Consider the following 14,139-nt stretch of genomic DNA (forward strand, 5'->3'; position numbering starts at 1 on the left):
GGATCCCCACGGTTAACTGGCCTCAGATCAGTCATCGCTGAATGTGACAAATTGTCTTCAATCGCTTGAAACAAATCTGTTTCGTATGTGAAATTCAGAATCACTGCAAGAGTTGCATGTTTAACGCACACAAGTTTCTTCTTATCTCCTTGACTGGAGAGCGGACAATAGCTGGACCGCTCTGCGCAAACAAGGCCGAAAGGGGGGTCCAGCAAGGATTTGAAAGGAGCTCCAGGCTGACGAGAGGAGAGGGACGAGACATTCCTCCTTTTGTTTCATCCCCCTGCGAGGAGATTTTCAACGCTCAACTACTAAGACACAGTCGAAGTCTGATGCATCTTATTAACACGGAAACAACGTAAGGGCAGGTTCAATGTTTTTTTATGTCTTAAAATGTTCCTCTTCGTGTTTCGTGTTGAGCTGCAGTGGAGTGAAAGTGGATTTCATGTTTTAAAAAGACGTTTAACTTTGGAAGATAACCCACTTGACTTCATCATATTAGTCACAGATAAGCACATTTTTAACCCTAACCCTTTTCACATGAATGACTGTGACATAGTAAGTACTTGGTGTCAGTGGTTGCTTACAGTATGTGGTTATTGTCCCAAAGTTTTCAGAGTTTACGGGGCTTCATTTTTTGGGAGTGAGGCATCGTACAGTTATTTTGGGTCAATGTCCCACTAGATGCTATAAATGGAGAACTGAATCGAGTTTTTTTTTATTTATTTTTTTTTTATACAAACATGTCGGCAGTGTAGTTGTGATTCTTTGAACGGGGGAGAACCACCAAAAAGTAGAAGACACCTGTCTCGGAACAGATGCAGAAAAATGAGTCCATGCGTTTGTCACGTCTCGGCTGGATTATTGCAGTTTCTTATTATCAGGCTGTCCCAATAAGTCCCTGAGGACTCTCCAGCTGATCCAGAATGCTGCGGCACGTGTACCGACAGGAACCAGGAAAAGAGCTCATAGTACCCTGTTACCACACTATTATGTTTTATTTATATAAATCATTTCCTGAAAGCGGGCAGAAAATGAGAGCCCCGTTAGAATCCCAAGAGAAGACTCTAGATGAAGGTCCTGGCAAAGCGTTTCTGCCTTCGGGCAACTCAAAACTCAACTTCACACCCCTGCCTCCCTCCAGAACACTCATCACAGTCGAGGTCAACAGGGTGGCCGTGCCTCTGGGAAAGACAAACGGTCGACATTGTCTTTGAGTAGGACATAGCGCCAACCTTGCTCATTGCGAACAAACAATAAAGAGTTTCAAAATAATGCTGAACAAAATGCTAAATTGGATCTAAGTTGGTCATTCCTTGCCTAGTGCACTGGCGAGTGCGCCGTGAGCTGGGCCGCAAAGAAATCGGGGTTTCCTGAGAAACATACGTGGGTTAACGTACGCGTCCACTAGGAAGCGGAAGCGTCAAGTTTAGAAAAGCACAACGCGAAGAAAGAAGTCGAAGAAATCAGGAAACAAGCTGAAAGAATTTGGATTCACCGATGTAAGTGGACGGGGGGCAACCACGTGGAGCCCCCTTTGCTCTGCTACGCTGACATGCGCGGAAATGAGCTTCTAAAACTTCCCGAGTGGATGTTGGGGGTTGTTGCCATGTGTTGGTGAGATTCGGTTCACGAAGATAACGTTTCTGTCCGCAGAAGCGTAATTCCGGCTCGGCAAGTGATGAGAGTGTAATATCAAAGAAGCCGGAGCAACTCCTTTTATGTACTAATTCTTTTTCAATTTGCAACCTTGGTTTGTTGGTGAGTTTTTGAAAAAAAGAAAGAAAGAAAAAAGGACTTTTGTTCAGTTCAGTTCAGTTCAGTTCACTCTGTTAGTCTTGTCTCAAAGCCTGTAAAATGGTCCACAGTTAGTTCTATCCTCTGTTTTCCCACTGAGAGGGCGGGACGGGGGGGGGGGGGGGGTCCCTTTTGGCTTCTGAAGCCATGAGAGGTCTATTACAGTAATTACTATATCTCACCATGTGTCACAGTCAGGGAGCCAGAAAGGAGGTGTGAGAAAGGCTACAAAGGTAGTTGTGGAACCACTTCAACCTTATTTCCTCATGAGCGTTCGTTTAAGTTAACGTGCACTGCTTACTTTACTTAAAGGTCCCATACTGTAGAAAGTGAGATGTCCACGTCTTGTTTGATCATAAAGCAGCTCTGGGTGCTGTATAAATACTGTGGAAGTAACAAAACGCTCGGTCCACGGAGAAATGAAACACAGCCCGTATTCAGACACTGCGCCTTTAAACGAGCCGCCAGGACTTCAGTAAGGTTGTGATGTCACAACTGTACAGTTTGTCTAAAACGGCTTGTTTCAGACAGAGGGGGGGGAACTTGAGGGGCTGCGTAAAGATAAATAAGGACTTTTTGATGAACTGTGAATCATGCAGAGCTGCTCTAGTGGAGTCCCAGAATGAAAATATAGAGCTGAAATATAGAGCAGAATATGGGACCTTTAAATGACATGTGTTTGAGTGGCTTTGGTGGCCGTGCGGTGATTCTCAGAGGCGTACTGCAGATTGTCTCGGGGCAGCCAGCCCAGCCGCGGTTGTGGAACCTGCAGGATGTCAGCAGCTCAGCCTCGGAGCAGGAGCAGGAGCAGGAGAGGGAGGGTAGACAAATAAGCCCATAAAGGATGCTTTGAGACAGGCGGAGAGAGGTGGAGAAGGAGAGGGGGGCTCCGGTCAAACAGTCCCAGGCTTATTAGAGGCTGCTGGCTGCATTGCAGAGAGATAGGGAGCTAGCTGTGGTGTCCAGGGAGGGGGAGGCGGAAAAAGGCAAGGAGAGGGGGGGGGGGGGGGGTTAAAGGAGAGAGGAGCTGTGGAGGAGAAGCTCAGCAGTGTCGGTCTGCCAGCCTTCCAGCCAGCCAGCCAGCCAGCCAGCCAGGCGGGACAGTGTGACAGAAGAGAAGAGGGGGAGAAGGATTTAGGCTCTGCTGCAAACAGGGGCTGCAGAGAAGAGTTGATACTGCAGCGCAGGACGGAGGAAGAGGGGGTGAGGAAACCTGGGGGGTGACTCATTGCAGGGCGCAAAGAAGAAATCCCACTTGAGGACGACTCCGCGATTGATCGCCCAACTTTGGGCCCCTCAATCGTAACCTTCACCGTCATCGTTTGCCCCCCCCCCCCCCCCCCCCCCGGTGCTCATGGTGGAAATCAGGAGCCGGGATGGAGGGCGCCAGAGGCAGAGACCAGACTAGCTGCTGCTGCCCCCAACCTGTCGTTTACAGTTGGAAGACTGCACCAGCATCAGCTGCTGGCTGAGCATCTCTGATCACATCTCAGCTGGAGGGGGGCGGGAGGGGGGCGGGAGGGGGGCGGGGGGGCTTCATGCCCTGGGACAGTCCTGGGAGATAGAGGGAGGAGGTGGTCGAGGAGGAGGAGGAGGAGGAGGAGGAGCAGGTCGGTGGGGAGGCAGGCTCAGAGAAGTGGTGGAGGGTGGCGGTCTAAGCTGCCTGCTATATTTTTGGATGTGGGATCTCCTGAATTAAGGCCGAAATAAAGATGTGAGTGTGAGCTGGTGGAAGGAGGGGGACAGAACAAGGAGAGTGCTGTGCTGAGGAGAGGAGAGAGGGCTGGACGTCCCGGCTCGACGGACGGAGATCTGGGGGAGTCCTGAGGGGGAGACGAAGACAGAGGGTCCACTGGATCAGGAAGGTAAGGCTTTGAATTATATGTTTTGCTCTGAGAGACAATGTCCTTATGATGTAAAATGCCCCCCCCCCCCACCCACCGGGACAGAAAGATACGATCAAATCGATCACATTTTTGTTGTTGCTGGTCCTCACTTCGGGCCAGTTTAGCATTTACACTTGGGTTTAGGATATTAAGGTCTGACTTATCGGTTCATCTAGGATATGATTGAAGCCGGAGTAATTCTTCAGGTTTGGCAGGTCGACGCAAAGGAAGAGAATGAACGAAGCTATTCAGGAGTGTGAATAAACATGTTCCAAGAGGGACGGAAAGTTTTGGGAAAACTGGACTGGGCAACATTAAAGCTTAGTAGTTAGGACATGCAGGACAAAGAGTTGAGTGTGTTCGGGGCTTGTGAGGTGAATGTGTTTGCAATGTGAGGTAGAGAGAAAAAAAAAAACAGTGCGTGTGTGTGTGTGTGTGTGTGTGTGTGTGTGTGTGTGTGTGAGTTAGTCAACTAACCACTTGAGCAGGACTAAAGACGCTCCTGAGCCGCCGCCGCCGCTCTATTTCTGCTTTACTTGCCGGAGGAAGTCGTAAAATGACTCAGTACCAGCTGAAGAATAGCCGTGTGTCTTATGTTCCCTGCCCATGTTGGTATTCATTCTGCCCCCCCCCACCCCCTTCCTCCGTGGAGGTAGACAGTGACCGTTAGGGGAAAACGGTCGTCAGGAACGCCTCAGAGTGTCTGTTTGGAGGCGTTTCTGGCGTCTCCAGAAGAAAACGCCGGCCTGTTTGATTTTTTTTTTTTTTCCATGGCTTCACCGCCATGCTGGACCTGCCCTGGTCTGGTGGCCCTTTTATACAGAGACTGCCGGTATTTGACGGGCTACTCAGTACACAGTGAGACCTCCGGTGAGGTAGCTTTGCCCTCCGTAGCACGTTCGGATCCGGTCAAAGAGGTGGATAAGTGATAAGAAACCAGGTTAAAGTAAGTAAGTAAGCTTTGTTTGTATAGCACTTTTCAAAACGGCGGTTCCAAAGTGCTTCACAGTTAACGGGATAAAAAAAAAGTCATATCATAGTATACAGCCTGAAAGATAGACGTAAAATACAGTTTATAAAATGGAAGCGGATACAACATGCAAAGCAATGTATGATAGCATGTTAAAGCAGGACTATGTAACCTCTGGAGGAAGAAATAACATTTTTTTTTCTTTTTTTCCTCTTACAAATGAAAAGATGAATTAATAAGCAATAAAAAAAAAAATGCACCGTGCTCATTTCAACACATGAGTTTTGCCGCTGCGGGCCTCGCTTGCTCTGGCATGACCAGCTTACGGCGGCTAATGCTAGCTAACGTTAGCACAAACTTTTTCTTTTTTTTTTTCAGTCACGCAGACAAACAAACAAGCACTTCACTGCATTCAGGAGTACAACTTCATACTGTTTGGTTCAGTCTCTCAGTGGCCTTGTTTTCCAGCTGCAGCAGACAGCTGTTTTCAGTGACACTGCTTGACCAACACCAACCAGAATAGACAAAAGGCAACAACTAGCCTGGTGAACAAGGTGGAGCATTTAGCAGCTAAAGAGACAGATGTTTCCCCCGGCAATTCGTTGGAGCCCGCACAAACACTACACTACAAATTCATGCTAATTGAGCGGCATGTCCTCTAGTTCAGTGGGTCCCGACCCTTTTCTTAAGGGACCCCATTTTACCATTGTATTTACACCGATATGTATATATATATATATATATATATATATATATATATGTGTATATAAAGATTCTTACACCCTTAAAATTAAGATGGACCCCCAGGTTGGGAAACCAAAAACATGAATGCAGCTTTAAAGCAAATGAGAGCGTCAGTGTGCCATTATCCTGTAATTGCCACTTGTGGCCACAGGGGCCGCTGTTCAGTCAAAGTTGCCTAGTCTCGCTCGGCACCTTAGGGTCGGCCTTATTCCTCTCACTCCCCATGTGGACGTTTCGGAGGAAAATAAGCAACACGTTGACTGCTGCTCTAGTCTTGTAGCCTAACCAATAGTGGGCCTGAGGGTTAGCAGCAGAGGAGGCCACGGCAATTCATCTTTTGATGAATATGAATTAATACAGCTAATTTCAAGGGCAGCACTTGTAAAGATGTATTTCTGTGGATAAACCGACTGATATTGGCATTGCCATAATTAGGACCTATGATGCATATTGATATTTATGTCGGGTCTCAAAAGCTCCACTCTGTATCACACGTTAACTGAGCTATTCCCCACTAAATATGAATGGAGGGAAGTTGCTTGGCATCTTAACAGATCTGAAATACAATTCCGCTGCTACTTTTTGTGTGTGTTTGTTTTGAACAGTCACCCTGTGACAGCCTCCGGACACCTTGCACATGTTTCTTCAGCTGGGAGTACTTTATTTGACCCCCCCCCCCCCCCCCCCCCACCGCACCGTCACTTCTTTCATTATGGGTCTGTAAAAGAGGACGCTTTTGTGCTTACACTCTCTGGAGGAAATCTGGGTGGAGGCACTGAGAGAGAGAGAGCCCTCTAGTGGCAAATAACACTGAAATCCCAGGCATCAATAGGTCAGCACAAGGTTTATCCATGATTCACAAATTCCCCTTGGGGGGGGGGGGCAATAAAGGTTTCATTCATTCAACGCCATTAATTATAGAGATATGGAAATCTTTTTCTGTTTCATCATCTTTTGAGTTTGTTTTACTTTTGTTTGTTTTCAATCCGTTGTGTTTTGTGGCCCCGCTAAGCTTTGACCTTGACTAATCTCATATTTTTATAACTCTCATCTCACATATAACTCACATCAGCAGTAAGTGGGGCTGTGGGGGGCTAACAGGTGAATGGGTGTAATCCCCCCCCCCCCCACCCCCCCCGGGCATACTTCCATAGAGGGACAAGAAACATTTCTGCATTAAAAGTTAGTTTCGGACACCTTGCGTGAGTAAAAACATCAAAAATGTTCTCACGTACAGACTCTTTTACATTAAACCTTTCTGGCATTTATTACCTGAACTGTTCACTTTCATTACAGTAATCAAGAGGTCTTGAATTTGGGAAATGTATCACCAAACGCATACATACAGTATGTTTTTGCTCGTTACACTGGGCTGAATGAGCCGTAGCAAAAAAGCTAATAAATAATGTGATGCTGCCATACAGTATTTACTTGTAAATGGATGTAAATCATTTGCAACTGTGTAACGTAGCGACAAGCCCACTGAGAATTATCACAAACTCTGTGGGGCTTTTTGTCGTCTTTCAGCTCAATGATGGTCAGCTTTACGGTCTGAATTTTTCCCGTTTTGGTTCACTCTCTCTCTCCCTGCTCTCATCAACCTCATTTCCAGCAACAACAAAACAAAAAAAACCTCTGCATAATCCAGCACCAAACAGCAGACAAGACAGACCTAGCACGTTAGCCACGACGATAATGATAAATTGATAATACGTCAATGTTGTGGTTGAACCTTGCTCTGCTGCCCCCAAGTGGCCAAATTTTTTTTAAAAAGAATGAACGCAGCTTTAAATTTCGCTAAATACTTTTTTGCCCAAGTAACACTAGAATGAAGCACGTTGAACATGCCAGGAAGTGAGAGGCGAGGATTCTTACTTGAAGCCTGGCATCCCTGATACCGAAGGTACTGATATCCCTGAGGTCTGATTGGTCAAATAGCGATTAGCAGCCAGTTGTGTCCCTGAAGGTATTTCTGCCTCCAGAGTAGGTCTGTTTCCTAACTTCCTTCCCTCTTTCTCTTGCACCACCCAAATGCTCTTTTTCCAAACATATTTCCCCTACCCCTCCCTTCTTTCTTCTCCGCTCAGCTGGGGTAAAAAGTCCCTGTCCCAAGGCCAAAACCATCATTCAATACCCCCCCCCCCCCGCCTTCTCACCTGGACTGCCCATTCAGTCAGATGGGCCTGAAAGCAGGAAATACTCCTGGGGTACAACTGGGAATGTTACCGTTGATTCGGTTCATGTGTGTTTTTTTTTTCTTGGAAATGTTGATTAGTCCTTAATCTTTACCTTCATCTTTACCCCTTTTTGGAAATACTGGATCGATGACCTGGTGTTCCTGGGAACGTTTCTAGCTAAACATGGATCCTAATGTGGATCTGGATGTAGATTTGAACCACGTGCACGCATTCTAGGTGGATGTCACGACAAAATAATGCGGGTGAAACCTGAAGCCACAACTTCAGGTTTTACTTATTATTATACTACAAGTTCTGCAAGGACTACAAAACTGTGAGAAATGTTATTTTTTTTCCCAAACTTATTTTTGAAATGTGAATTTTCACGTTTCCAGAGGGAATGAATTCATACTGAAAAGTCTTTTTTTTCTCTCACAATTTTGACATTTTTCCCTTTCGTGGGATTCAGTTTCTGTGGATTTCCGAAGTAGAAACTTGCCCCTAGATGTTGATCTTGCTGCCGTTACATAGAGAAAACACGTCTTTTTCCGAACTCCGAGACTGGATGACTCCAGAGCCTTTGCTCATTTCTATTGCTACGATACATTTTATACAAACAGTGTGTTTTCATTTTTAATTTCACTTGGCAGTCACCTGTAATATTTGAGCGTCCAACATTCATCCCATGAAACACCAAGATGCCATTGTGCTGCGGTCAGAACAGCCTGGCAGATGTAACCTTGGGGCTAATTGCACCTGTACCCCCCCACCCCACCCTACCCTGCCCAAACAACCCCTGACTAATCCCGGCTCCCGGCCTGCCAGCAACCCCCTCTGGTGACTGTGGCCCTCTAATCAAGCAGTCCATGTTATTGTCTGCTTGTTATCTGGCCTGTGGCCCCCGGGGCGTTCAGACCACGCTGTCTCAGCCTGCTGGTATAATCCACCGTGGATCACATGTCGAGCAGAAGGTCTTTTCTCTGTGGCCCTCAGTGGCAAAAATAGGATCCATATACAATACATATCCCAGAAGCACGTACAGTGGCATATATATGACCCTGTGGCACCCTTTCTACCAAAGAAATAGTCCCTACTGTTGACAGTGTGTTGTGTGGAGTATCCAGAGTAACAGGGACAACTATTTCTGAGAGCATGTTTTAAATACAATTTGTCAACGCAAATGAAATTCCCTTCACCTCCATCATTATATTGAGGTCGAAGCAGAGACGTCAGAGACTTCTTAAAACCGAGGTTGTGTAAATTGAATTAGAACTCGGGATTGCACTGAACCTTTTGGACATTTCCGGTTTTACTATCTTACTTCATGTGTTGGATTTTTAACATCCTTTTGGCTGATGCTTTTACCCAGAGTGCAACCACGTGATTAACTACAAAAGCAGCATCACAAGATGATAATCAAGAATCGGCACCAGTCAGTGGATCATTAGGAACCTCTAAATGGCAGTCGTGACACGTGGAAACAGTGCTTTAGAAGGAAAGTGTATTATTCACATAGACAGTTTCTCCTGGATAGCACATCTCCCACATCGAGTGTAGATCTGTGGAGGAGTGGGAGTCAGTGCCAGGGTGTAAATCTGTACATCCACTCAGAGAGGCAGAGAAATCTGCCTGTGCCAGTGAGTCCCCACAGAGCTGAATGGGATAATATAAATATCAGTCTGTCTCTCTTATGTGGGCCTGGCCAGGTGGGGTGAAAGGCTGGGGGGCTGGGGCGGGAGGTAATTTCATGAATGAAAGGACAGAATTGTTCCTCCATTTCGACTGGTCCTGAGCACTAGCCAAACCCTGGCCTTTAATTAGAACTATTAACCCAGAGACAGAGAGGGGAGAAGGGAGAGCCAGAGGGGCTGATGGAAGGAGGGGGGAGGGGGGGGGGAGGGGGAGGCGAGGGAGAGGAGAGGTAGCGTTCAACTGTAAGTGATTGAATGGCCATCAAATCTGAGCCAAATACTCTTTGAAAACGTTCTATGCGCAGTATGTGCCAGCATACATGTAGTGAGGTACACGTAGCAGAAGCAGTAGTATCCATAAGAGTAGTATTAATAGCAATGATAGTAGTAGTAATGGTATTACTGCAGTAGTTCTATCTCCCTCTTCCCAGTAGTTATAGCAGCAGCAGTACTGGCAGTGGAAGTAGTAGTAGCAGGTTTAGTAGTATTACTATAGCAACGGGAGTAATAGTAGCAGTAATGGCAGCAACAATAGTAGTACTACATGTAGTAGTAGTCACGGTAGTAGTAGTAATAGTATCAGCAACAGTAGTAGTAGTAGTAGTGGGTTCAGTAGTAGTACTAGTATCAGCAGGAGTCAAGTAGCAGTAGTTGTAGTAGTAGTCATAGCAACAGCAATAATGCTAGTATTATTATTACTAGTAGTTGTATCAGCAGTACTAGTGATTGCAGCATTGGTTGAGTAGTGATAGTAATAACTCATCGTCACTCCACAAATCCCCCTCCCTGAACCCTGAACCTGTCTCCTCTTTACTTCCCGATCCCCACCTTGATGTCCGTTTTGGGGTCCCCCCTGCTGCCTCACATCCTCCTCCACCACCAGATGCCCTCTCGCTGCCGGAATGCGCTGAACATCGTGGTCACCACCCTTTTCGCTGCGGTGGTCCTCTTCACCATCCTGCTGGCCTACGTCACAGGTGAACTTGTGGATTTCAATGACGAACGCGTACATGAGAATCGTAACAAGTGATGGTCATGTTGTCCACTGTGTTTCTTTGTCACAAAGGCTACCAGTTCATCCACACCGAGCAGCACCACCTCTCCTTTGGCCTCTATGGTGCCTTCCTCTCCCTCCACCTCTTCCTCCAGAGCCTTTTCGCCTTCCTGGAGCATCGGCGGATGAGGAGCCCCGCCCGGCCTCAGCACCTCCGTCGCTCGGTGGCCCTCTGCATCGCCGCCTACCAGGAGGACCCGGACTACCTGAGGAAGTGCCTGCGCAGCGTCCGCCGAATCTCCTTCCCTGGCCTGAAGGTGGTGCTGGTCGTGGATGGGAACCGGCCCGAGGACCGCTACATGATGGACATTTTCCAGGAGGTGATGGGCGGGGCTGACCAGGCTGGCAGCATGGTGTGGAAGGGAAACTACCACAGTGACGGGAGTGGGGAAGGAGGTGTCAGAGGCGGAGGGAGGAGCACAGTGCACATGGAGGAGGCAGCGCGAGTGGCTCGGCTGGTCAGAGGCTGCCGCTACTCCTGTATCATGCAGGAGTGGGGAGGGAAAAGAGAGGTGATGTACACTGCCTTTAAAGCACTGGGGGACAGTGTGGATTATGTGCAGGTAAGGGCCACAGACACATAAAATAGTAGCCTACGAGTGTAATCATGCAATGAGTACAGAAAAGGAGTTTGAAGTTAAGACAAGTTCACTTGAGGAGTACCACTACTTGTCAAGTCTCGACCTTGATGGGGTCACTAGGGCTAACTCGGCCTTGAGCCTTCTCATTTTTAACGGAAACCCTCCGTTACAAACTGGAGGTGCAGATTTGGAAAGACATGGGTGTATCCAAGGCAAAGGGAGGACCTAATGAAAAACATCCTGTTGCTTGCGTTATGGGAAATGTAGGATTCTGCTGGGTTTTTTTGGAGCGCGACCCATGCTAGGAACAGTCAGCATATCTTGGATTTGCAGCTTCAATTTTGACTCACGTGAGTCCCTCAACTTAATGCAACTGCAGTTCTCAAATGCCGGAGGACCCCCCTCTCCCTGACCCTGGCACAAGTTAAATTGTGCAATTAAAGTGTCTACAGCCATGCTAGCTGCTCAGTGAGGCTGCTCTGCGGCAAACATGCTCACAATGACAGCGCTGGCATGCCGATGTTAAGCAGGTTTACTGTAATACGCCATATCCAGCGTCTTAGTTTAGCGCGTTAGCATGCTAACGTTAGCATGCCAATGTAGGAGAAGTGAAAGCTTTGACCTGCTGGTGGCTTTGGAATGAGAAGTCAGAGGGCCACCAAAGTCATTGGGATACATCCTCTGCGGATCATGCATGTCTGTTCAAAGTTTCATCCATCCAGTAGTTGTTGAGGTATTTCAGTCTGGACCAAAGTGGTGGACCAACCGAGCGACAGACGTTACCATCCCTAGTCAAGCCACTAGCATGAATTGAACAACTGAGTGAAATTTCAAGGAATTAAGTCATTTCAGAGTTTAAGTCTGTTTTATAAGGCGTGCGTTAAAAATGTGTATGTTGTACCTTGACAACAAAGTCAGACATTTTCTGTTTCAAGTCAGCACCCAAATCATTTGATCGGGTTAGACCACCTTGGTCAATTTATTGGCCCGTTATGTAGTATTGTCCTAATAAAAACGGGGGCACCTGTCCTTTCCCGTTGTTCTGTTTAGTTGCTGCAGCGAGTATTTCTTATCTCCGAGAACGTTGTCTTATATAGTTAACAGACGTTTCTGGCAGCAGGCCCCACACTAAAACATTTCCAATGAACAATGAATGCAGACTGAAAAAAAAAAATCACATTACACAAAGCCATCAGTGGAGGCTTATTTATATTCATCTGCACACTCCAACCTGACATCATTCAAGTCAGCTGTATCGCTGATTTGATATCTGCCCTGCTCCTCTGCTGGCGCATACTGATGTCAGTATTTCTCTGAATAAAATTGATTTAAAAGGTCCCATATTCTGCTCATTTCAGCTCTACATTTTTATTCTGGGACTCCACTAGAGTAGCTTTGCAAGATTCACAGCTCAAAAAGTCCTTATGCGTCTTGTCCTGGCCCCTTCATGCGAGCCTCACAGTTCAGACGAACTGAACAACCTCCAAACACTTGAAGAGTAGTTCCTGAGCAGAGCGCTCCGATAACTTAAGGCAGACTGAGCGGGTGGATGAGCGTCCCTTTCACAGTATTTATACAGCACCCAGAGCTGCTTTATGATCAAACAAGGACATGGACATCTCACTTTCTACTACATGGGACCTTTAAAACAGGACGTTTCATGTAGTACAGTAGCATAGTCACCCAAGTCAATTGAAAATCAACACTTGACTAGAAATGGTTGACTTATTTGCATTCCAAACCAATGGCCTTACGTTGGACAACCGACTCTTTCTCCATAGCCAGCTGTTGCATGTCACCTGTGCCCTTGCTGTGGGTCAAAGGTCATGCCCACAGCTGACCCAAGTCTGTGCAGTTACAGTGAACCAGCTGGGATCTCTGTCAGCAGCCTCTCATTTCTCTCATGGATTTTAGCATTAATAGTACCACTTCAGAAGTGTCCTGCAACACATGCAGCCTTAGTTTGAATTGTACATTTTTGACTCTGAGCATCATTATTATTATTATTATTATTATTATTAGTACCCTGTGTGTTTGTTATATCCTTTTTTTTAGGTGTGTGACTCAGACACAGTTCTAGACCCAGCATGTACCATAGAAATGCTGAAGATCCTTGAGAAAGATCCGATGGTGGGAGGGGTCGGTGGAGACGTGCAGGTAAAATACAATTTGTTGTGACAAATATAATGAAGGCCCAAGGCTAAAATGTTTGGTTTGAAAGCCACCAAGGGAGGTCATTGAAAGCTCTTCACCGAGTTTTCTCTACACTTTCCTGTCTTCCAGATCCTTAACAAGTACGACTCGTGGATTTCCTTCCTCAGCAGCGTGCGCTACTGGATGGCCTTCAACATCGAGCGGGCCTGCCAGTCCTACTTTGGATGCGTCCAGTGTATCAGCGGCCCTCTGGGGATGTACAGGAACTCCTTGCTCCAGCGCTTCCTGGAGCCCTGGTACCACCAGACCTTCCTTGGCTCAAAGTGCAGCTTCGGCGACGACCGCCACCTCACCAATCGGGTGCTCAGCTTCGGCTACAGGACAAAATTCACGGCACGGTCGCAGTGCCAGACCGAGACGCCGACCCAGTATCTGCGTTGGCTCAACCAGCAGACTCGATGGAGCAAGTCTTACTTCCGCGAGTGGCTCTACAACGCCCTGTGGTTCCACAAGCACAGCCTCTGGATGACTTATGAGTCCGTGGTCACTGGCTTCTTTCCTTTCTTCTTGGTTGCCACAGTCATCCACCTCTTCTACCGTGGAAGGCTGTGGAACATCCTGCTCTTCTTACTGACGGTCCAGCTGGTTGGGATGGTGAAGGCCACCTACGCCTGTTTCCTGCGTGGCAGCCTGGTCATGATCTTCATGTCACTCTACTCTCTGCTCTACATGTCCAGCTTGCTCCCTGCCAAAATATTTGCCTTGCTCACCATCAACAAGGCCGGGTGGGGGACCTCAGGCCGGAGGAAGATCGTGGTCAACTTCATCGGCGCTGTGCCTGTCACAGTGTGGGCTATGGTGCTGCTCGGAGGTGTGGCATATACAATCTACTGTGAAACACAGGAGCCGTTCAGTGAGACAGAGAAAGCCTTGTTGATAGCAGGGGCGATACTCTACGCCTGCTACTGGCTCATCCTGCTGGTGCTCTACCTGGCAATCGTAGCCAAACGGTGTAACAAGAGGGAAGAGCAGTATCATCTGCCATATGCGGAGGCATAAACCTTTTACCAGAGAGACTGGTAGGA

General features: G+C 47.3%; 1 protein-coding gene across 1 annotated transcript; it reads left to right on the top strand.

Annotated features, from left to right (window-relative positions):
- The first annotated feature begins 10,148 nt into the window (after positions 1 to 10,148).
- Positions 10,149 to 14,113, top strand: has3 (hyaluronan synthase 3). The gene is made up of 4 exons (XM_070907824.1): positions 10,149 to 10,242; positions 10,332 to 10,882; positions 12,956 to 13,057; positions 13,184 to 14,113. Exons 1-4 carry the CDS (start codon positions 10,149 to 10,151, stop codon positions 14,111 to 14,113), a joined length of 1,677 nt encoding a protein of 558 aa, XP_070763925.1.
- The last annotated feature ends 26 nt before the right edge of the window (positions 14,114 to 14,139 follow it).

The sequence above is a fragment of the Enoplosus armatus genome, chromosome 6 (genome assembly GCF_043641665.1).
Source record: "Enoplosus armatus isolate fEnoArm2 chromosome 6, fEnoArm2.hap1, whole genome shotgun sequence".
Taxonomy (NCBI): domain Eukaryota; kingdom Metazoa; phylum Chordata; class Actinopteri; order Centrarchiformes; family Enoplosidae; genus Enoplosus; species Enoplosus armatus.

Coding starts and splice junctions, on each gene's coding strand:
- has3 (XM_070907824.1), top strand. CDS start 10,149: ATGCCCTCTCGCTGCCGGAATGCGCTGAACATCGTGGTCACCACCCTT. Junction 10,883..12,955: donor ACAGTGTGGATTATGTGCAG/GTAAGGGCCACA, acceptor CCTTTTTTTTAG/GTGTGTGACTCAGACACAGT. Junction 13,058..13,183: donor GGGTCGGTGGAGACGTGCAG/GTAAAATACAAT, acceptor CCTGTCTTCCAG/ATCCTTAACAAGTACGACTC.